General features: G+C 34.6%; 3 protein-coding genes across 3 annotated transcripts; 1 reads left to right on the top strand and 2 right to left on the bottom strand.

Annotated features, from left to right (window-relative positions):
- Positions 1-4,008, bottom strand: LOC113749556. The gene is made up of 5 exons (XM_027293336.1): positions 3,630-4,008; positions 1,442-1,500; positions 1,119-1,294; positions 589-697; positions 1-443 (listed from the first exon to the last, which is right to left on the bottom strand). The coding sequence occupies exons 1-5, from the start codon at positions 3,928-3,930 to the stop codon at positions 135-137; spliced, it is 954 nt and encodes a 317-aa protein (XP_027149137.1). The 5' UTR covers positions 3,931-4,008; the 3' UTR covers positions 1-134.
- A 2,490-nt stretch (positions 4,009-6,498) lies between these two features.
- On the top strand, positions 6,499-8,107 carry LOC113750794 (stearoyl-[acyl-carrier-protein] 9-desaturase 6, chloroplastic-like). The gene is made up of 2 exons (XM_027294738.1): positions 6,499-7,098; positions 7,541-8,107. Exons 1-2 carry the CDS (start codon positions 6,499-6,501, stop codon positions 8,105-8,107), a joined length of 1,167 nt encoding a protein of 388 aa, XP_027150539.1.
- A 9,747-nt stretch (positions 8,108-17,854) lies between these two features.
- Positions 17,855-18,574, bottom strand: LOC113750793. Its single transcript, XM_027294737.1, has 2 exons — positions 18,398-18,574; positions 17,855-18,208 (listed from the first exon to the last, which is right to left on the bottom strand). The coding sequence occupies exons 1-2, from the start codon at positions 18,572-18,574 to the stop codon at positions 17,855-17,857; spliced, it is 531 nt and encodes a 176-aa protein (XP_027150538.1).
- Between the last annotated feature and the right edge of the window lie 5,205 nt (positions 18,575-23,779).

Genomic DNA, 23,779 nt, shown 5'->3' with positions numbered 1-23,779 from the left:
TGATTCTACTTATTTATTGTCATTACTGTTATTGGCTAGAGCTGATATGATAATACAATCCAATGAAGTAATAATTCATAGGGCCTAAATACAGAGAGTTGCTGCAAAAATGACCAAGCTGGAGGTGCAAATGTTCAGATTTCAGAATAAAATCGAACTAAAAGTAGGGAATCAAAGGTTGTTTCCAACCTCCATTCCCTCTGCTTTTTACTAAGGGGCCTTCCTTTCCCTGCTTTTTCTCTATTTACCCTCACATCTGCTATTCCCCAAATGCAAGATTTTGTCTCAAGATCATATGAGATAAGTCTGAAGATGCCATCATGCTCAGATGTTGAACCGCTTTCAGTAACACCGCTGACATACTTTACAAACATTGGATGTTCCTTGAAACGTTCGAGATCTTCAGGAACACAGACAACCCTTTCAACACCGGGTGAAGATACCTGAGAAGGAGATGCAAGAATTATAAGATGCACAATACTTTATACGTTTTACACGAATGCTCAACAAATAATCCTAGCCCTCTATCATCAGAAACCTTTACGAGACCAACAGCCAACTTTAAGCTAACATAGGGAGGGAGCGAACCTCAAGAGTAATGTTATCAGGAATAGATCCTGCAACCTCTGCTTCATCCAGCCGTTCCCTGTAGGCTGAGGTGAAATCTTCAATATCTAGCATGCTGGGAGAACCAGACCTGAGAGATCATAAATAAATTGTCTTGCCTCAAAAAGTGAGCAAGAAATTTAATGGTCAGGATGAAGTGGTATTCTCTCGCAAAAGGCTACACCAGTATTTGAAAGCAACTAGATGTCAAAGTGAAAAACAACTAAGCAAAACATGAATCCTTGATCCATTATGTAAAGCTCAAATCATGAGTACCCATATTTCATTGAGAAATTATCACACAACAGTATTGTGCATGTATGGCAAGGCAAAAAGACATTTGTAAGAGTTCCATAGGTATAACAACAAAAAAATTGTAACCTCTTGGGACGTGATGTCCACAAATTAAGAGGTCATAATCTCCAAAAAAGCTGATTGGGTAATAACAAAACAAAATTCAGATTGAAAGAAAATAAACCCTTCCAATATTTGACACATATCTAAATTCTTACTTGTTTGTGAGTCTCTCTATTCTTATTTGAATAATGGAATTCAACAAGGTCCTAAAAGCATATATTCCTAGTTCCCCATCGAATGACAGAGCAACTTCCTCGGCAATTGCCAATGCTGTTTTATCCCACCAAGTCCCAGCAAGAGACACTCCACCTCCCCCAGATCCATCCCCAACCTTCAGAAAGGAGAACAGAAGAATCATCACTCAAAATACTCACAGTATAGTGGTAACTGGACAAATTAGAAAACTAATGCCACATTATCATTTTTAGGGCCCTTATAAAAGAACTGGAATGAGAATTATGCGCATCATGAAACTTACACGAGCCTCTTCTTCAATGTACTCATCATCTAGATAATCATCATCTTCATCAAGGCCATCTACAAAATGATGAAATTTTAGGACATATTAAGCTTGATTATTATGAATGCTAAAAAGGCAAACCAATAATAGCCATTCAATAAACATTTGTATGTTATCTTGGAAAGGATAATTATTATCACAATTACATACTTTTGATGTCAGAAAAAAAAAACAAGTGGCTTGATTGAATCTTTTAATTGTCAATGATAGTTCCTCCAACCCATGGTTAACGAGTTTCATTAACATGACATTTCAAGTTGTACTTTCATCAGATGTTCAGCTAATCAGATGTTCAGCTAATCACATGTCCAAATTAAGATGCTTTGCAAATTCTATGTTTCCATCACTAGTAAGAACGCAAGGAGATAAAATTGCATATGCAAGATAAAGAGACATCAATATAAACAAATAAGCTTTTTCACAGAAGACGAATGAATTAACTCCAAGTTAAAGCGAAAGCCCCATTACATGGCATGTTATGGAGTAAGCTATTATATGCAAAGCTTCACACTATACCTCTAGATAGGGTTTCTTCACATATTTTCTCTTCTTAAGTCAGTTTGCATGAGTAATATTAGCAACACCACCAAAACTATAAAAAGAAAAACAGAAAATCGTATGATCTCATTCTAGAAATGCCATATGCTTGTTGCTTTCTCACCTACATATCCTCCCCTTTTCTGTCAACTATTTGCACATAGCTTATAAATATAGTTTGTTTCCACCTTTTTGTTAAAGATCCAGGAGTTTGTAAAAAAGCAAATTGCATTTTAAGTAGAAAATCATTAGGAAAGGACTGATATATACCTGCAACTAAGAACACCTTGCATGAGCAAAATAATTAAAAGGAGCATTTTTATTCTTTCAAGTTCAAGATGTTTCCCTTTCCATGTTTCAGCTAATATAATTTAGTTGTGTCACTCAATACATGTGCATCACACAGAGAGCATGCTACTGATTTTACATATATCTTTTTGCAGAGACAAACAATAACTCAAAGAAAACAGAGAAGATCATGAGTGAGGCTGATCTGACAAGAAGAATTAAGGTCCAGATGATATTGAATTGTTTTTCTATTCCTTTTTGAGGCAAAGATTATACTGAACATTTTCAAAAGAAACATAGATACTCAGTTCTGCTACAGTCCCACAGCTAGCTAGGAAAAGGGCAATCACCAATCAATTATTCCACTTCTCATTCTCTCAGATCCTAGAAGGAAACAGGAAAAAAGTGCAGGAATATTTCAAAAGAAGCACATTCTCAACTGGTGCTTCAAGAACAAAGAACTGTGAGGATCATTCTCTCCCTCTCGTCTTATCGACTATTGTATTAACAGCATTCTAATACAAAGCATCAGACTAAGACATACCTATACCCACTTATAAGCCAGACTCAGTGGTTAGACCTAACTCTGAAACAGCTCATGAAACTCTGAGCTAAAATATTCTAAACCTATTTATCAGCGATCACAATTTGTGCACTTTCTCATTAAAATTCATAAAATTCTGAATGCCTACATAAGCGAAAGAAGAACTGTAGTATGTAAATGAGACAACTAGACATTCCATCACAGCAGAGATAAGGGAAAAGACAAAACTTACATAAACTGCAATTAGCCTTAACCTTCTCAAGGCTGAGAAGGAAAAGGATAATAGGAACAAAGTATCAGTACAATTAACAAAATAGTTAGTACTAGTTAACACCACCTTTTAGTGTTGCTCTAAACATATAGGGTTGAAATTGAACACATGGAATTATAATCACATTTGCATAAACGATGAATGGTTAATTGCAGTTAGAAAACATTTGATAGGTATTCATTACAAAATCCAAAAATCTATAATTATGGGATAAAAGCAAACATTTATCCAGAACACTAGCAATCTGCTGACAGCCAACTTGTCCTCTGGTCATCCTTGCACAACTATCAGCAGAAACTACCAGAATTTTCAGCTAAAACCAGATTTTAGAAAAGAAAAACAGTTTCAAGATACCACTCTATCATTACAAGTTAGAGAGTCAAAACAACACCCAAATTCTCGAGTCAAGAAAAAGAAAATCATTGAAATTGTGCCAAGTTATTGAAAGAAACAATAAACAGAGGTTGACAATGATTTTCAGAAGATAAATTTAGATAGCGAATTACCATCATCCAAGTCATCGAAGTACAGCCCATCTTCTTCATCATCATCCTTAGCTGACACCTCTTCAACGATTGAAGGCTTAAGAATTGGTTCGGACTCTGAGCTTTTCTTCTTAGCTGTCGATACATGGGACTTTCTGAGCAAACAAGGAAAAGGGTAGGATGAAAATGGGAAACAAAACACATGCCTATGCATATAATTACAATTGCCACCATAATTCATGACCCTTTGTTGTGATATTGGAAATATAGCAGAACAAAAGCACCATTTCATTGCTGGATGGATAGTTCTAACTAAATCCATTATCTTATGGCCACTTTTCCAATAGCAAGAAATTCTTGGGAAGTTAAACTAGGAAGGCAGGAAATTGGGAGAAGGGAGTTGCCTAACTGGTTTTGAAGAAGTGTGTCAGCTCGATGTCCTATTTCCTTTTTACACATTTTCATTTTGGAAATTTCAAATTTAGTCCTTCAACTTATTTGAAATTAGACGTTGAACTACCACAATTTTTCTGGAGTGACGGTCCATCAGGTATTTGGATTCAAACAGTAGGGCCCAAGTACGATCAGAAATGTTCCATGAGGAACCCTAACCAACAGTCCACTGGGTTGTTGTTAGATTTGGGCCTATCAGGCTTTTACTTTCTTTTCTAACCCATGGGCCAGTTAAGGCTTTGGATGCAGTCTTTTTAGCGTGAACTGCCAAAAAAAAAAACTCTAAAAAAGAATTTCCAAAGGATGATATATTTCAAATAACTCTTTCTAAAAATGTTTCCTCATTTTGATGCATTTGCTGGATTTTTTTTTTTTGGCTAAAAACTTGCACTGTTTGGGAACTAGTTTTAAAGAGTAGCACTGATTGTGTGTGTGTATATATATATATATATATATATATATATAAAAGGTAAATTTTATATATACTGACAATGTATATACTATCATCGCTAGATTCATGATACATGTGCAAAAATTAGATTTCAAATTCAAATTTTGTATAATTGTCATTTATCCAAGACTGAATGTAGGAAAGATTAATATATATATATATATATATATATATGTATGTATGCTTTCTCCCCCTCATGAATTAACCATCCATTATCTTAATTTGTTTCATACTAGTTAAGCAATATAGATAATAGACTTACTCACTTTGGCAAATCCTTGCTTGCTCAATAAAAGATTCAAATAACAACCTAAATCTCTTTTTATTGGTAGGTAATAACAGCTTACGTTACCCCAAAAAAGAAGACTGAGATATCCTTTCTATGGTATAGTTAAAAGGACGGTCAGTATTAGATATGAAAGCTCTGTTCAGTTTAACTGGTTAGAAATATTATGTAGGCAAGTGGTAAAATTAACTATGTTTAAATAACTGTAACCATGGTAACATGATCCCACAGTTGAGACGGAGATGTGTTTAATTAGGTAGGAGAAGGCTTAAGAAATTGATTAATGCAGTTCTATCTGGCAACATGAGCTCATCCATGGACTGATCACAGTCATACTTTGTAAATTTAGAATCTTTCAGGTACACAATGTTGTACATTGATCACAATCAGTACAAGATTCTCGACATGAGACTTTCTTCTTACATTCTTCAGTAACTTCTACATGGTCCTTATGATACTTAGTTAATATATCATTGAGCAATATAGAAACGCAATATGTTTCGGAATTGGTGAAATACCTAGTTCTTCATTAGCAAAGACATCATTAGGAGACGTAGATGTTGGAAAATTTGAGATTGAATTATCATGTTTGATTGAAGCATTAGGATCAATCTTTGGAATATTTTGATGCCAATCTATTTCTTCATTTGAAAATAGAATAGGATATCGAAGTGCATCATAGCAACCATAATAATGCCTAACTCTGTGTCTAGTACCAGAATGAGAATGTGCTACCATTTCTCTCTCAAATGGTATGTTTGCATTATTTCCTTCAACCCACATTGCATCAGCCTAACTCTGTGTCTAGTACCAGAATGAGAATTTGCTACCATTTCTCTCTCAAATGGTATGTTTGCATTATTTCCTTCAACCCACATTGCATCAACCTAACTCTGTGTCTAGTACCAGAATGAGAATTTACTACCATTTCTCTCTCAAATGGTATGTTTGCATTATTTCCTTCAACCCACATTGCATCAGCCTAACTCTGTGTCTAGTACCAGAATGAAAATGTACTACCATTTCTCTCTCAAATGTTATGTTTGCATTATTTCCTTCATTGCATTAACTTGATCAGCAGTCCGGCAATTATAAACATGTTAATATAAATTGACATCTTTCATGACACGGACTTGAATATCAGATATTGAAAGAAAGTCTTGTAATCTTTTGAAAAAATTTAGGTATGGTTTTTCTTCCAAAATGTTCATTAACTTCTTCACTCTTCATTTAACTTTCCATTAAATTTAGTCTTGTAATCTTTGTGCTCTCTTTATATTATAGTAAATCTACTATCCTTTCGTCCGTGAACTTATATCAATTGGACCGAATCACATAAATTCCTGTATTTCTCTATTTGATTTATTTATTTTATTATTGTCATTATTAAGTTGCCATGAACCCTAATATTTCTTGGGATCAGACCTGATGCTAACTGTTGTATTATGCAGGGTGACCGTCCAGTACCCCATTTGAATTGTGGATACGTTCCTGTGAGAGGGTGAAATTACTTTCTAGGGTAGTAGGTATCCTACGCCTCCCTCGACTTTCTTCCTAGTTACCAAATATCCCATTTCTTCTCGCTCTTGTTCCGATAATCAAAGTACTTCTATCCAACACGCAAGTGCAAGGTCTTGCTGGCACAGAATAAGTATTTATTGATTTCATTAATTAACCCCGTCCCAAAATTACCTCTAGCCATGCAGACCTCGGGACTCTTCCACAGCATCACCGCCAACACCGTCGCATGGACTCCAATTGGCACCGCCCTCGCCACCACATTCAAGCAACCACCGGTCCGTGCCAGGGCAGCCCCACCAAAACCCGCAAAGCATTTTCAGGCTAGCCGTTACATGCCACCAGAAAAAGCAGAAATCTTCAAGTCACTAGAACATTGGGCCACCCAAAGACTCCTCCCACTCATCAAGCCAGTGAACCAATGCTGGCAACCCATTGAATTCCTCCCGGACCCGGCCAAGCTTTCTGCCGACGAATTCTCCGATCGGGTCGGGGCCCTACAAGAAAGAACAGCTGGACTTCCAGATGAGTATTTTTTGGTGCTGGTTGGTGACATGATCACTGAGGATGCACTACCAACATACCAGTCGTGGATGAATACTCATGAAGGGGTTCGTGATGAGACTGGTGCGAGCTCAAGTCCATGGGCTGTTTGGACTCGGGCATGGACGGCTGAAGAACATAGGCATGGTGATTTGCTCAAGACTTACTTGTACCTCTCTGGTAGAGTTGACATGCTGATGATTGACAGGACTGTGCAATACTTAATCGGTGCTGGAGCGGTGAGTTCTTCATTTGGCCAAATATTCTGTTGGTGATTCTTTCAAAAAACAAAAAAAAAAATTCTGCTGGTGGTATTGTTTACATGCGTCCTGCAAATTTAAGGGGCAAAGTGTTATTAACCCTTTGTTTAAAACAAAACTTGTGTAAGTTCTGTCCTACAAATTTTTTCTTATCAAAATTTAAATGTGCCCCTTAAATACACATCTTCATGAATCTTGCCCCCCCCCTCCTTTAAATGCCAAGCTGATTCCACCAGTACACACACTCATATCATGTTTATTGCCCTCCTGCATTTAAATATTTTTATAAAATTTTTTCATCATTGTCAAAACATTAACACTTGAATCTATCTCCGAACACTTTCTTTTTCCTCTTCCACATCCTAGCATCACGCATTAGCAATTCTGCATTTCATTTCTAACATTTGTTGTGAATTCACAGGATTTGGGATCAGAATGTAACCCATATTTAGGATTTGTATACACATCTTTTCAAGAAAGAGCCACATTCGTGGCACACGGCAACACAGCTAGGCTAGCCAAGGAAGGAGGTGATCCGGTGCTTGCGCTCATTTGCGGGACCATTGCCGCCGATGAGAAGCGCCATGAGATTGCCTACGCTAGGATTGTTGAAAAGCTACTGGAAATCGACCCCAATGGGGCCATGCTGGCCATATCAGAGATGATGAAGAAGAAAATCACAATGCCAGCTCATTTGATGCATGATGGGCAGGACCCTCATCTGTTCGAACACTTTGCAGCCGTGGCACAGCGGATTGGAGTTTATACGGCCGATGATTATGCTAACATTCTCGAGTTCTTCATTGGACAGTGGAATTTGGAGAAGATCCAAGGATTGGCGGGTGAGGCGCGGCGTGCACAGGACTTTGTTTGTGGACTGCCGCATAGGATTAGGAAGTTTCAAGAACGAGCTGATGAGCGAGCCAAGAAATTGCAGCCCCGAGGGGTGAATTTCAGCTGGATTTTCAACAAGGAGTTGACCCTGTAGTGGTAATACTTTCAAGGGTTTAAATGGAATGTTTTAGTCACTAAATATAATATTTGTCCCACTTAATTAAAATTGTTGGCGAAAATGAGACAAATTTGATATTTAAGTAGGACATATTTTATATTTTAGAGAATAACATGCAAAAATTTAATACTTAATTAGAACTGAAGCGGGACACGTATTATACTTTAGAGACCAAAGTGAGGTAGTCATTATACTTTAGAGATTAAAGTGTTTCATTTAAAAATTTAGGGACAAAAATGAGAATTCGAGTATAATTGAATGATTCAAAATGAATCAAAATTTTTAAAATTTTTTGGGAGGTCAAACTCTCTCTTATCATTTTTCCTCTGCAGCAAGCACAAAGGATTTCTACGAACTTTTGTCCACCCGGAATTAACTGGTTTCTCGTATGTAAATAGCTTTTCCTTCTACGGTTAATATTACTAGCTGAGAGTACGTTTGAAAGTTGAAATAATTGAGTTTGCACCCATAATAATGCTGCAAAGGAATTAAATTGGTCATACAGAAAACATAGACGCTTCCTGTGCACTATGGTACTCAGTTACTAACAGTGACGAAGCCAGGATTTTTTCCTTGGAGGCCAAAATTTTTTCGGACAAAATTACCTTAATATGTTATGTTCAAAATAATTTTTATTTATTTAAATATATGACATCTTAAAATATCAAATATTAACTTTAATTATAAAGGTATGTCTATTTCATAAATATATAACATAGTCATAACTAAAATTAAGGCAAGAAATAACCTTTGATTAAATATTTTATAACATCACAAACCACCTAAGTTGCACATTATGAGAAGATGTTCCAATCTGTCACTTGTGCAAAAACAAAAAAATAACTATGCAATATAAATATAACTATTTTCAATTGAAAAAAGATAAATGCTATGTTAGCATACCTTGAAATTTTATCCTCTTTTATTAAAAGTAAATTGAGATTTACGTTCTTTTATAGAACTAAATTCATGTATAATTGAATCAATGCTAAAGTTTCGAACAACTTCCTTTTTTTATGTACATTATTAGGCAATCATTCAAGAAATTATCTTTTATCTTGTTTTGGAGTTTTATTTTGATTATCTTCATAATTGAAAATGTCCATTCTATAGACTATAGAACGGAGCCAGGATTTTTTCCTTGGGAGGGGTGCCAAAATTTTTCTGAACAAAATTATCTTAATATGTTATATTCAAAATAATTTTCATCTGTTTAAATATATGACACCTTAAAATATCAAATTTTAATTTTAATTATAAAGGTATGTCTATTTCATAAATATGCAGCATAGTCATAACAAAAATTAGGATAAGAAATAACCTTTGATTAAATATCTTATAACATCACAAACTACCCAAATTGTACATTATGAGAAAATGCTCCAATATGTCACTTATGCAAAAACAAAAATTAACCATGCAATATAAATATAATTATTTTCAATTAATAAAAGATAAAAATTATGTTAGCGTACCTTGAATTTCAACCACTTTTCTTAAAAGTAAACTGAGCTTTATGTTCTTTTATAGAACTAAATTCATTTGTAATTGAATTAGTACTAAATTTTTGACCAACTTCTTTTTTTTTTTATGTACATTGTTAGACAATCATTCAAGAAATTATCTTTTATCTTGTCTTGGATCTTTGTTTTGATTATATTCATACTTGAAAATGCCCATTCTATAGTTACAGTTGACATAGGAAGAGTGAGAACAAATATAATCAATCTGTCAACAACAGGATAGATCACTCAATTTCTTATCTTCACCAAACCTTCAAGTAATTATTTGTATATTTGTATATGGGTCAACAAGAGTATAGATCACTAATTTTAAATTTTTTATCAATTAGGCTAAGTTGTATATTTGTATATGGACCAATAAAGTAATTATTTTTGTTTTAGCCCATTGATAATTATGAATTGAGTCTTTCATTATAATATATCAAATTGGGTCAATTTACTATAGATTATCAAATTATATGTTTAATTTTTTGAATGTTAAATAACTACCACAATACAAAATAAATAACCTTTTTTGAAGAAAAAAATTAAATTAAAGGTGGCTAATTCATACACACACACACTGTGACAGCCCCACCTTCCCCTAGGACGAACCAAAGGGTTCGGCGGACCGCCTGCCCAACTCTCGCCAGGGACTCAGTCACTCACTACAGTCCTCAATTCAATTACAATATAAATCTCAAATATACATAAATGTTCCTCAAATTTACATATCATAAGCGAAGCGAAAACTACTTCTAAAGCGTGGAACGTACACATACATCCACTTCAATTCCAAACAGTCACACTAGCCCAACTATTACACAAAATGAATCCAAATCTAAACTGTACAAGATATATGCCATCCAGTCCCACAAATAACGTAATACAAGCGCTTCCTTTGCCTCGAGCCCTGTGGAGGGGACATAAAATATTTTTGGGGTGAGTAGAAGCTCAGCGAGTAACCAGTAAAATCAGTAGTCAAATAAATTTCACAATAGTTCATTTCAATGATGTCATGAATCAGGAATCAAATATACGTTTATTGCTCTTGTGAGCCAGTGAAATCATTGTACTTAAACATCCAACGCTCAAATTGATCCAGTAACAGTGAAACAGTGATAGGGAGCCATTTGCTCCAAGTAAACAGTGATGGAGACGTTGGTGTTCAGCACAAGACTTCCCAAGAACTCATTGAAGCCAAATCATGTCATGAACTCACATGCAAGCACACATGATATGCAATCGAGTAAATAATGCAAGAAACAATTTATAAGTAGCTTTGGAAATAGTTTGGGGTCACTCACCATCCACGGCTCTTAATCCTCATCCATCATAGACAGTTTTCCTCGATCAAGTCCAAGCTCTTCATTCTACCAAGAATTAACCCAAACTCACAGCGATTAAACGTTCTCAAAGATTGGACAGCACTTCCCCTTAAATTCCTTATTTTCCATCCTACAAGACATTACAAATCACATCTCAACTCAATCACAATAAAGCCCCAAAGTTCATACACAAAATCATCTCATTTCAATAGCCGTTCAATAGGCTCAAAGTCATACAAGTACGAAATCAAACTAGGAAAATGTCCGGAAATGAAGTTTAAATTATAAAACAAAAGACAGATTTGCCGTCGCTTAGCGTAACGGGCACAACCAAAGCTATGCTTATCGGATTGGGGTAAAGTTTATACCTTTTCGAAGCTAAGACAAAGGCCTACAACTTTGATGAAGACAACTCAGTCCAGTTCATAGTGTATCTAAGTCAAAAGTCCGGATTACAGAACCAAAATCTCACATTCGGGCTAGTTAACCGTATTATGTATAAATGATAATAACTCAGGCTACCGAAGTCCGATTGAGGTGATTCCAGGGGCGTTGGAAAGCTAAGATATAGAACTACAACTTTCATGTTTTGACTAAATGCTAGTTCAGTACGTATCAAGGTGAACAAAAGCGACCAACTTGGTGCACTGTCAAAACTGTCCACTGACTTTACTCCTATGGCAGTCAGGGTATTTCGGTCTTTTCACAGGCTACGTTACTCCGATTGAGCTGAAATTTTACAGGCAACTATAAAACATCATTCCCTACAACTTTCATGTTTTGAGCTAAGGCTAATTCGGTCTCTAACATACTCAAACAGAAACGGGCAGAACTGAACCATAAGAAATCTCAATTCTGGAATTTTCTCAAACCACCATAGAAATCACCAAATCCTCCACACAAACCCACAAAAGTGATATATAAACCATCATTAACCCTTATTAGCATCTTACAACATCAAAATCAACATTTCTACTCAATTGCTATAAGCTTTTACAAGAGTTCAAGGCTGCTTTACCTTCCAAAGATGGGTTCACAAGGTTGCACTTCAAGAACCAAGTTCCTTAGCTTTCTTTTGCTCTAACTCCCAAGCTTGTTGGATGGGTTGCACAAAACCAGAATTTTTCTCTTGTTCTTTCTCTTATGTCTCTCGGTTTTTCCTTTCTTCATTTCTTCCACAAGCTGGCCGAAACTTTGCTTGTTTCTTTTGGCTTTTGTCTTGCTAAGAAGATTAATACTAAGTCCCTTGGTCAAAGTCCACTACCTTTTTGATTGGCCAATCAAAATTAAGCTTAGGAATATCATGGAACCTTTAGGAAGTCTAGCAACTTGTAATTAACCAAAAGTCACACTATGGCCCAATTAAATTCACAATCCTACCAATTTACTCCACAATTTACATACTTGATATATTCCAAAAACCTAATTACACCTCAATTACTCCACTAATCACCCAATCACTATAATTACCTATAATAAAATATGTATTGTCATACATAAACTCAATTACATAATAACCTTTTAGTCACAAATAAAACTAGGGTTTTGATTTAAATTTAAAGTGTCCAAGAAAAAAAATAATGTTTTTAAACAAAACAAAAGAAATAAATCAAAATTTTAAAAGAACGAGGGAAAAATATTGTCCTAAAATTGGGGTATCACACACACACACACACACACACACAAATATATATATATATATATATATATAAACTCTCATAATATAAACTAAAATTATAAAAAATTAGGGGGGGCCAACTTTGTCTTATACATATATTTACATATTATAAATTAAAATTTTCAAAACTTGGGGGGACCATGGCCCCCCTCAGCCTCCCCTTGGCTCCGTCATTGGTTACTGAGTTTAACTTCAATCAATTTGTCATGTGGAGTATATTCCACATTTAGGCCACTTTTCCAATATCAAGAAATTCTTGGGGAGTTATCACTTAAACTAGGAAGGCAGGAAATTGGGAGAAGGGAGTTGCCTAACTGGTTTTGAAGAAGAGTGTCAGCTCGATGTCCTATTTTCTTTTTACACATTTTCATTTTGGAAATTTCACATTTAGTCCTTCAACTTATTTGAAATTCGACGTTGAACTACCGCAATGTTTCTGGAGTGACGGTCCATCAGGTATTTGGATTCAAGAAGGAGGGCCCAAGTATGATCAGAAATGTTCCATGAGGAAACCCTAACCAACAGCCCACTGGGTTGTTGTTAGATTTTGGCCTATCAGGCTTTTACTTTCTTTTCTAACCATGGGCCAATTAAGGCTTTCGATGTAGTCTTTTTAGCGTGAACTGCCAAAAAATAAAATAATTCTAAAAAAGAATTTCCAAAGGATGATATAGTTCAAATAACTCTTTCTAAAAATGTTTCCTCATTTTGATGCATTTGCAGGATTGTTTTTTTTTTTTTTGCTAAAAACTTGCACTGTTTGGGAACTAGTTTCAAAGAGTAGCACTGATTGTGTGTGTGTGTATATATATAAGATAACTTTGATATATACTGACAATGTATACACTATCATTTTTAGATTCATGACACATGTACAAAAGTTTGATTTCAAATTCAAATTTTGTATAATTGTCATTTATCCAAGACTGAGTATAGGAAAGATTAATATATATATGTATGCTTTCTGCCACTCATGAATTAACCATCCATTATCTTAATTTGTTTCATACTAGTTAAGCAATATAGATAATAGACTTACTCACTTTGGCAAATCCTTGCTTGCTCAATAAAAGATTCAAATAACAACCTAAATCTCTTTTTATTGGTAGGTAATAACAGCTTACGTTACCCTAGAAAAGAAGACTGAGGTATCCTTTCTGTGGTATAGTTAAAAGGACGGTCAGTATTAGATATGAAAGCTCTGTTCAGTTTAACTGGTTAGAAATATTATGTAGGCAAGTGGTAAAATTAACTAGTACAATCTTGTTTAAATAACCGTAACCATGGCAACATGATCCCACAGTTAAGACGGAGATTTGTTTAATTAGGTAGGAGAAGGTTTAAGAAATTGATTAATGCAGTTCTATCTGGCAACATGAGCTCATCCATGGACTGATCACAGTCATACTTAGTAAATTTAGAATCTTTCAGGTACACAATGTTGTATATTGATCACAATCAGTACAAGATTCTCGACATGAGACTTTCTTCTTGCATTCTTCGGTAACTTCTACATGGTCCTTATGATACTTAGTTAAGATATCATTGAGCAATATAGAAACGCAATATGTTTCGGAATTGGTGAAATACCTAGTTCTTCATTAGCAAAGACATCATTAGGAGACGTAGATGTTGGAAAATTTGAGATTGAATTATCATGTTTGATTGAAGCATTAGGATCAATCTTTGGAATATTTTGATGCCAATCTATTTCTTCATTTGAAAATAGAATAGGATATCGAAGTGCATCATAGCAACCATAATATTGCCTAACTCTGTGTCTAGTACCAGAATGAGAATGTGCTACCATTTCTCTCTCAAATGGTATGTTTGCATTATTTCCTTCAACCCACATTGCATCAGCCTAACTCTGTGTCTAGTACCAGAATGAAAATGTACTACCATTTCTCTCTCAAATGGTATGTTTGCATTATTTCCTTCAACCCACATTGCATCAACCTAACTCTGTGTCTAGTACCAGAATGAGAATTTACTACCATTTCTCTCTCAAATGGTATGTTTGCATTATTTCCTTCAACCCACATTGCATTAACTTGATCAGCAGTTCGGCAATTATAAACATGTTAATTTAAATTGACATCTTTCATGACACGGACTTGAATATCAGATATTGAAAGAAAGTTTTGTAATCTTTTGAAAAAATTTAGATATGTTGTGAAACTAATAAAATAAACTCCCAAAGTAGGGATTGAAATAGTAGAGTGAGAAGAAGAATATTATTATATTTACTGATCAAAGTACTTCCAGGTTTCAATGTTACAAGGTTACAAAGGAAGTAGGATTCACCCCTATATATAGGTGATCCAAGATAGAAGGTACATGAACCCTATTAAGTACTAATACATGAATTTAGTACATCAAGTACATCCATAAATGAGTTCATCCAATGTACCAATGAATCTAGGGAGAATACATGTGACTATCATCTTGAGAATGCAAACGGACATCTTCATCTTGTAATCCTTCTTGAGAATATCAACGGACAGCCACATCTAGAGAATATCAACGGACATCTAGACATCTTATCATTATTTCATAACACTCCCCCTTGGATGTCCATGACACAAAGAATATGCCTCGTTAAAACCTTACTAGGGAAAAACCCAGTGGGATAAAAACCCTAGTGAAGGAAAAAGAGTACACTATTCTTGTGTAATAAATTCTCCCCCTGATGCAAACATTATATGAGATCTTTTGGCAGACGCATACCAAAATTCTTCACCAGTTTCCCAAACGTAGCAGTCTGCAAAGCCTTGGTAAACAAATCTGCCAAATTATTATCCGATCGGATTTGTAGCACATCAATCTCACCATTCTTCATTCCAACGTCGTCTTGTAGGCGAGGAATTAAATCTTGCTAATAAATTCACAGCAAATGATATATCTGGTCTTGTACAATTAGCAAGATAATAAGCGCACCAAATGCACTGAGATATGGTACTTCAGGACCAAGTATCTCTTCATGTTCCTCTTGTGGCCTAAGGGGATCCTTATTAGGATTCAATAATCTGATGACCATTGGGGTACTTAATATATGTGCTTTATCCAGACGAAATCGCTTTAATACCTTCTGGGTATAAGTAGGTTGGTAAATTTTACTCTCTAAATGCTCAATTTGTAAACCAAGGCAGAATTTTGTCTTTCCAAACTCTTTGATCTCAAATATTCGACAGCCTTTTGGATCTCTTTAGGAGTTCCAATCAAATTGAGATCATCAACATATATCGCAATAATCACAAAATTTGACCCATTTTTCTTGATAAAAACACATGGACATATTGGGTCATTGGTATAACCTTCTTTAGTTAAGCATTCATTGAGACGGTTATGCCACATACGTCCAGATTGCTTGAGCCCATACAAAGACTTTTGTATTCTAATAGAATACATATCTCTAGGATTTGATTTACATGCTTCAGACAACGTCCATCAGACGCATATCAAGTTTTTCATGCACTGCAATACTCACAAAATATCTAAATGTGATCGTATCCATTACAGGTGAATACGTTTCATCATAATCAAATCCAGACCTTTGTGAAAAGCCTTGGGCTACAAGTCTTGTTTTATATCTCACTATTTCATTCTTTTCATTCCTTTTTCTCACAAAAATCCATTTATATCCAACTGGCTTGACACCTTCAGGCGTTTGGACTACAGGCCCAAAAACATTTCTTTTAGCCAGTGAATCTTATTCAGATTGTATTGGCCTCTTCATTTTGGTCAATCATTTCTATGCCGACATTCATCAACTGATCTAGATTCATGATCCTTATCAACTTCTATAATATCAAGTGCTACATTTCATTAGGCTCCAATTAACTTTTCTATAATTTCATTCTCTTCAGGAGCTGGCTCTTCGGGAGCTGGCTCTTCAGGAGCGACCTCTTCAGGAGGTTAAATTTTGTCATGACATTTATTTAATCTCCGGAGATATTTGAAATCAATGTATACCTTATATAGGTAGGCCGGCCTTTATTTGTAGCACTTGTACATGTCCTTTAGGGACATCAATTTTAACAAGAGTATTTCCTGCAGGAATAGTTGATTTAATAACTCTTCTGGAGTCGATAAATATAATTTTCTTCAAATGAAGAATTTCTTGAACTTCTAGTTCACATACATTGTTTTGTATGAGGATCGAGGAAATCCAATTGTTCAGATGATTTCCTTTCGGTTGATCTTTTCCTCCCCCTAATGTCGGGATAGATCACTCATCAATAGATCATTCATCAATATTTTACGATATTTAATCGTAAAAGGTGATGCATATCCGACATAAATTTCTTTTGGAGCCATGTATAATATAAAGGGGGTATGTATAAATACTTGTCGACATTCAAATATTCTCACTTTTGCCAAATCATATATTCATTGGGATCAGTAAACTTCTGGTTTACTGCATGTGATGATTATAAATCAAATGAGAATAAAGATAACTATATCGATAACCATTACACCCTCGAATGATTAATATGATATAATCAACTTTCATCTGACTTGATTTTTATTATTATCTCATTCAGTGTCTCAATTTGATATCCATCTCGACGGATATCTTTAATAAATTTCTTCGAGTGTTGGGAGAGAGTAGTGCATTATTTACGACAATTTTGGTTCCTTCAGGAAAAATAGAGTGACTCTTCCAGAGCCCTCAATTAATTTTGCACTACCACTGATGGTATTAAATTTGTCTCTCCCATCTCCAAAGAAGAAAAATATCTTTTATTTGTCAATATAGTGTGCGCAGAAGCACTATTAACGAGACAAATGTTATCATCACCATTATTTGATCCCAAACATTTGGCATCCATTTCTTCTTCAGGAAGAAAATAAATGAAACTAAATATTGATAAAAGATACGAGAATAGACATATGCAAAGTAAATTGATAAAACTAACAACATATCAAACAACATACCAAAGTAATGGACAATCCTGCAAAACTAACAATATATCAAACATCTAGACAAATATTAAATATATGATCATTTTGCATCTTCAGGATGCTCAAAGAAATCGGCAATATCCAGGTGTGTCATGTCAGCATCATCATCATCATAAGCATTCTTTTGGTCGATAAAATTTGTCTCGACATCTTTGTCCTTCTTTTTCAATGATGCTTGATAGAGGTCAACAAGATGTTCAGCCGTACGACAGGTACGGGACCAGTGACCTTCCATACCACATCGGTATCATTTTTCTTCATAAACTTTCTTTTCTCCTTCTTTCGGATCGTAGTCATTTTCTCTCTCTTGAGAAATATTTTGTTGCTTGCCACGGCTATAATTTTCACGAGGCACAAATCTACTATGATCACGTCCACGGCCACGGCCACGTCCACGGCTTCTTCCACGGCCACCTCTACGGCCACGTCCACGACCTCGACCAGAATTTTGAAATTGAGTCCCATTCGCTTCAGGGAATGGACTTGCACCAGTTGGTCGGGACTCATGATTTTTCAGCAGTAATTCATTATTTTGTTCAGCCAACAGAAGACATGCAATAAGTTCAGAATATTTTTTAAATCCTCTCTCTCTATATTGCTGCTGCAGGAGCATATTAGAGACATGAAAAGTAGAGAATGTTTTCTCTAACATATTTTCATCAGTGACTTTTTCGCCACACAATGATAATTAAGAAGTAATTCTGAACATGGCTGAATTATATTCGTTGACAGATTTAAAATCTTGTAGTCGTAAGTGGAGCCAATCATATCGGGCCTTTGGAAGAACGACCAACTTCAGGTGGTCGAATCTTTCTTTCAAATCTCGCCAAAGGACAAGAGGATCTTTGACAGTAAGATATTCTACTTTTAGTCCTTCATCTAAATGACGACGAAGGAAAATCATGGCCTTAGCACGGTCTTGGTTTGAGGCATCATTCTCATCAACAATAGTATTACCAAGACCCATTGCCTCAAGATGAATTTCAACATCCAATACCCACGATAAATAATTTTTTTCAGAAATATCAAGAGGTACGAACTCTTGTTTTGTGAGATTAGCCATAAGACTATGCACTAGATTCGTAGGAAAGAATATTACCTCGATAAGTAGTCAAAAGTTATTCGGGCAGAACCTTGACAGCGTCTCGTGCTTTTCCTTCGCTCAAAGTAGAGACTCGTGCTTCTCCTTAACTCAAGGTAGAGACTCGTGCTGATAATGTGTTGTGAAACTAATAAAATAAACTCCCAAAGTAGGGATTGAAATAGTAGAGTGAGAAGAAGATATATTATTATATTTACTGATCAAAGTACTTCCAGGTTTCAATGTTACAAGGTTACAAAGGAAGTAGGATACACCCCTATATATAGGTGATCCAAGATCAAAGGTACATGAACCTTATTAAATACAAATACATGAATTTAGTACATCAAGTACATCCATAAATGAGTTCATCCAATATACCAATGAATCTAGGGAGAATACATGTGACTATCATCTTGAGAATGCAAACGGACATCTTCATCTTGTAATCCTTCTTGAGAATATCAACGGACAGCCACATCTAGAGAATATCAACGGACATCCACATCTTATCATTATTTCATAACAAGATATGGTTTTTCTTCCAAAATGTTCATTAACTTCTTCACTCTTCATTTAACTTTCCATTTGGTATTATGCACATTCTATTTTTAAACTCATGTGCAATATCATGAAAGTATAATTGAAAAATATTCAGGACTATTCTCCTTAGGTGTTAGATCAGGAAAATCATGATAGACTTGTCCTTGCATTTGGGCATGCAAATGGGTAGAATTTGGATTAAATCCCTTTGATCTAGTTCCAAACTTATTAAATTTAGTTAGATCCAGACCGAAACCTTTATGGATCTGAAAAAGTAAACTCAGACTCAGGCTCTCATGGATCTAGAAATCCAATAGGTATCCGTGAGTATTTTTCTGAATATACAGTGAATAACTAAAGTAAAAATATTTTAAAAATATATAAAATTAAAAAATAACATAAATACCATTCAATTTTTGTTTTCAAATAATAAAATTAACATTCAAGAATTTGAATACAATATTATGAACTCAAAGGAAGAATTATTATCAACTAGTCTATCCATTTTCAAAGTTTCATATGCATCTATATCCAATTTACTTACACACACACACATACATGGATTTAGATAGGGTTTGATTTTTTATTATTCGTATCTAATTTCAGATCTAAACTAAATCCTACCTGGATCCATGTATAAATAATATATATATATATTTATGTATACTTATATAATTTATTTATTTGAATCACAATTGCGTTGTAACATGTGCCCCATTTGGCTAAATAAGGGGTAATATGCTTGGTGAAATAGTAATATGAATATATATATATATCTATATATATATAGCAAAGTATTAGAAAGAAAAACAAAGTGGAATTAAACAATCAAAAGAGTTGAGGGGTAGCAAACTAATGTTTCAAAAAGAAAGGAGGAATAGTAGCATATGTTTGTAATTTTAATTAAACTTCTTGACTAATGTGATTAAGCCCGGACACTCTATTTAAAGATTGGAATTAGCGAGCTAGTTTCATGAACAACCATACGTACGTGCATGAAAATATCTTGTCAAAACAAAATTGATTGGAATTAGCTGGCCAGTTTCATGAACAACCATACATACGTGCACGAAATATCTTGTCAAACCGAAAGTGATTGAAACCATACATAGATTTGGCCATAGCTCGCTACAATAGTTGCATTTAAGTTGGCTACAATCTCCATCTTTACCCACCTAGTCTATTGACTACCACCTAATCCCTTACATCAACCAACTTCCTTTAGTGGAGTTGGCCACCACATTAATTGTGGAGTGGGAGGTCAATGGTTCAAACCTTGCCTCCCATCAATGTCCCTCAATATGAGGTTTGTTCTAAATCCATACCGGTGTGTGGTGCACCCGTCTGGTCTGATGGTGGTTCAGTCCCCATCAGGTTCCCCCCGGCTCAGTTGGGCCACCCCATAGAGTAGGTTTCCCCTCCCCTTAGGAGTAGGAGTAGGTTAGGCTAGGCTAGATGTGCCGTTAAGCTAAAAAAAAAAAAAAAAAATCCCTTACATCTTTTTAATTTCAAGTAATTACGCTATTGCTTAAGTGGTATTAGTAAGATTTGAAGACGATATTTTTTTTTGTATGTTTGCTAGAACTTTTTAGATTTAACTAAATTGTGTTATGCAATTAACTTGGAATGAACTTACTATATCATGTTATCAATTTTGTTTGCTAAATGTTGAGGCCTTAACTATTATTACCTTCTTTGTACCTTAGTGTTTTTCTAACTGAATTTTATGTTTAGAATTTTTGAGCAAGTACTAACACAAAATTTAGCTTAACAACGACAAATGCATAAATGTAGTGAGATAATAGAGAAATCAATATCACATGGCCATTTATAGGCACATTGATCATTGTCAGTACTGATCTATTGACTAATTGCATGAGCATTATAACTAACACTCCAAGCTGGAAATGGACCTATAGTATTTTTTATTTTTATTTTTTACATTGTATATTGCTACTGCACAAATCGTTTTACACTAATAAGATGTGCAAATTAGGGTCCATTTACACGAATAAGATATCCTCTTTTTTTATGGAACTTATTCATTATAACAAAATAGTAATTAACATCAAATCATTAACAAAATAGACTCCATTGATCTCACACTAATAAGCACACACAGACTAATACCTCCAAAATATCTCTCTCGTACATCCTTCACTAAAAGAATCATTAGACTTCCGTCTTATCATGTTCTAAATTTAACATCCCAAATTTATTTTCATTAAAAGTTTCCTCTCTTTGTGGTAAAATGGGACTAAAATTGTTACAAAAAAAAAAAAGAAATAATTCTTTAGTATAGTAAAATGGGACCTAAAATTGTCACAACAAAAACGAAATAATTCTTTAGAATTCATCTATTAAAATTTGACGTATCTAAATGAATAACACTATAGATTGCCAATATAATCATCATTAGGAAATTTTAAAAAAATCTGCTTCAGAGGAAAATTCTGATCTTTACTGAATCATTATCATCAAGTAACACAACACAATTAATCAAAACAAAAAAGGGAGAAAAACCCAAAACAAAATATGAAAAAAGTCAAAAAAAATAATCATTAAAGAATTAAAATAAATAGAAATTAAGGTAAAAACCATAGAAATGGATAAGGAGCTCATTTGAAGGGGATCGGAGCCTAACAATTGTCGAGATGAAGATGTTGGCAACTGGACCTTGATTTTTCCCAATTACAATATTTTTTGAAAACAAAGAGAAAAAGAAAATATATTATGTATGAAGAGTACATAATATATTTTAATCATTCCAAGCACTTTAATAAATGGTATAGAAATCATTCAAGGCACTTTTACATATGATAGATAGTAAAGTCTTTTATAACGGTCCGACTTTAGTGCATCTAGTATATGTTTAACTTACCATTTTATTGCATATACTTATATTTGTTGACTCTATTTTGCTTTTGTTTTGGTAAATGTTTAACTTACCATTTTACTGCATATACTTATATTTGTTGACTCTATTTTGCTTTTACATACTTGATTCAATTTCACTTTTCTAAACAACTAATGCAGTAATACTAAAAATCTATCTTATCAAAGATAATTTGCAAGTGAAAAAATACATGGCGACGTGGCATGAATAGACTGAATCTGCATAATTTGGATTTATGCTTCTGAGAATTAACAAATTATGCCAGCCGTTTAATCTTCTTTATTTTTTCATAACGATGTTTAGGCAGCTGCATTAAGTGTTATGGAGTGTCGCTGTGGCATATCAGCTGTCTTCGGAAAGATTGCTCCTTGGCTTTTGTTGTACTGTCCCATCCTTCTCGTTCCCCACTCGTTACGAACGGTTCCCTGCGGTTTTGTGCATTTTGCATACGGTGTAATTTTATTTGCACAACGTGTAATTTTAAAACAAATTTTTATGAGTTTCACATATATTATTAAAAACGAGGTATAAGAAGTGATTTAGACTATACAATTTTTTTGAACCAAATCCTAATCGTGAACTGTTCAGAAACAATCCTTTTGATGACCGTCCCTACCCCGTCTCCGTTACCATACTCCCTGCGATTGAGGGGTCGATCTTTCATCAACCTAAGGTAGACTAAGTGCTTAGGAACTTGTCCGAAGGTGTGTGTTTTTGCTGACATGTCAATTGGTGATTTGCTGAAAAGTTGTCGTCCTTCATGCGCCGTTCACGTGACCTGCTGCTTGCAATTGGGCTGTGAATTGCGTTTGTGAGCCACCGACTGTGTTTGCTTCCATGCAACCCACTAAAGAGAGTAATGATAACTAGGAGGTTATCGGCTGTGCTAAGCACAGCCTAGGCCCCCTATAATCTATTGTCATATAAAATAAGATTAACAGTAATGTTTGCGAAATAGCATTCTTAAAATTATAAATTACCAATCAAGTATGCAGCTAACAATATGAGACTAAACAAAACAAAAAAATCATTAGCATTGCAAAAGAGAAGAGAAGATGACAAAAGATTGGCAAGTAGTTTGACAAATAGCTTAACATCTTCAAGTGCAAGTTAGTCTTAGAGAGACAAGAGATGACTTGCTAAATACTTAATATAAAGTGCAATCATAGGCTGCAATTACAAAAGATCACATATTGAGATCCACTAGGAGGAGAACACCGCATCGCGGTGTAATTTTCAAGCTTGCCCAGAAACATTCAGTTATTCAAATTAAAAAATTAATTATAAAAAGTTACATAAAGGTGTATCAAAATCTTTGCAATAGTTACAAAAAGGACATCAAATATACCCATTTTATTTTGTAACAAAACAATGGCTTCAGAGTTCAACTACTATTTTACCAAATGAAATAAAAAAAATAAAGTTCATGACATTGACAAAATATTCATCCAATCCAATAAGAAAACTTCACGAAGAAATGCCATTGAAGTTTGCAATATAAAACTACATCCTCTAATAAACCATCAAAAAGTCAAGAAATTTGATTTATTGATATCCTTTAAGGATCATCATCATTACAAAGAATTAAAAAATAGCTTCATTACCAGTGGCACTGGTAACTGGCTAGGTTGACATTGCCAACCAAAATAAAG

This window comes from Coffea eugenioides, chromosome 10, assembly GCF_003713205.1.
Source record: "Coffea eugenioides isolate CCC68of chromosome 10, Ceug_1.0, whole genome shotgun sequence".
Classification (NCBI taxonomy): Eukaryota; Viridiplantae; Streptophyta; class Magnoliopsida; order Gentianales; family Rubiaceae; genus Coffea; species Coffea eugenioides.
This window is presented reverse-complemented; position numbering and strand designations above follow the sequence as displayed.

What these genes read in the sequence shown, in the direction of transcription:
- LOC113750794 (XM_027294738.1), top strand. Translation starts at nt 6,499, where the DNA reads ATGCAGACCTCGGGACTCTTCCACAGCATCACCGCCAACACCGTCGCA. An exon ending in ACTTAATCGGTGCTGGAGCG is followed by an intron (nt 7,099 to 7,540) that starts GTGAGTTCTTCA and finishes GTGAATTCACAG; the next exon opens with GATTTGGGATCAGAATGTAA.
- LOC113749556 (XM_027293336.1), bottom strand. Translation starts at nt 3,930, where the DNA reads ATGGATTTAGTTAGAACTATCCATCCAGCAATGAAATGGTGCTTTTGT. An exon ending in CTTCGATGACTTGGATGATG is followed by an intron (nt 1,501 to 3,629) that starts GTAATTCGCTAT and finishes ATCATTTTGTAG; the next exon opens with ATGGCCTTGATGAAGATGAT. An exon ending in ACATTGAAGAAGAGGCTCGT is followed by an intron (nt 1,295 to 1,441) that starts GTAAGTTTCATG and finishes TCCTTTCTGAAG; the next exon opens with GTTGGGGATGGATCTGGGGG.
- LOC113750793 (XM_027294737.1), bottom strand. Translation starts at nt 18,574, where the DNA reads ATGGGTCTTGGTAATACTATTGTTGATGAGAATGATGCCTCAAACCAA. An exon ending in GATTCGACCACCTGAAGTTG is followed by an intron (nt 18,209 to 18,397) that starts GTCGTTCTTCCA and finishes ATGCTCCTGCAG; the next exon opens with CAGCAATATAGAGAGAGAGG.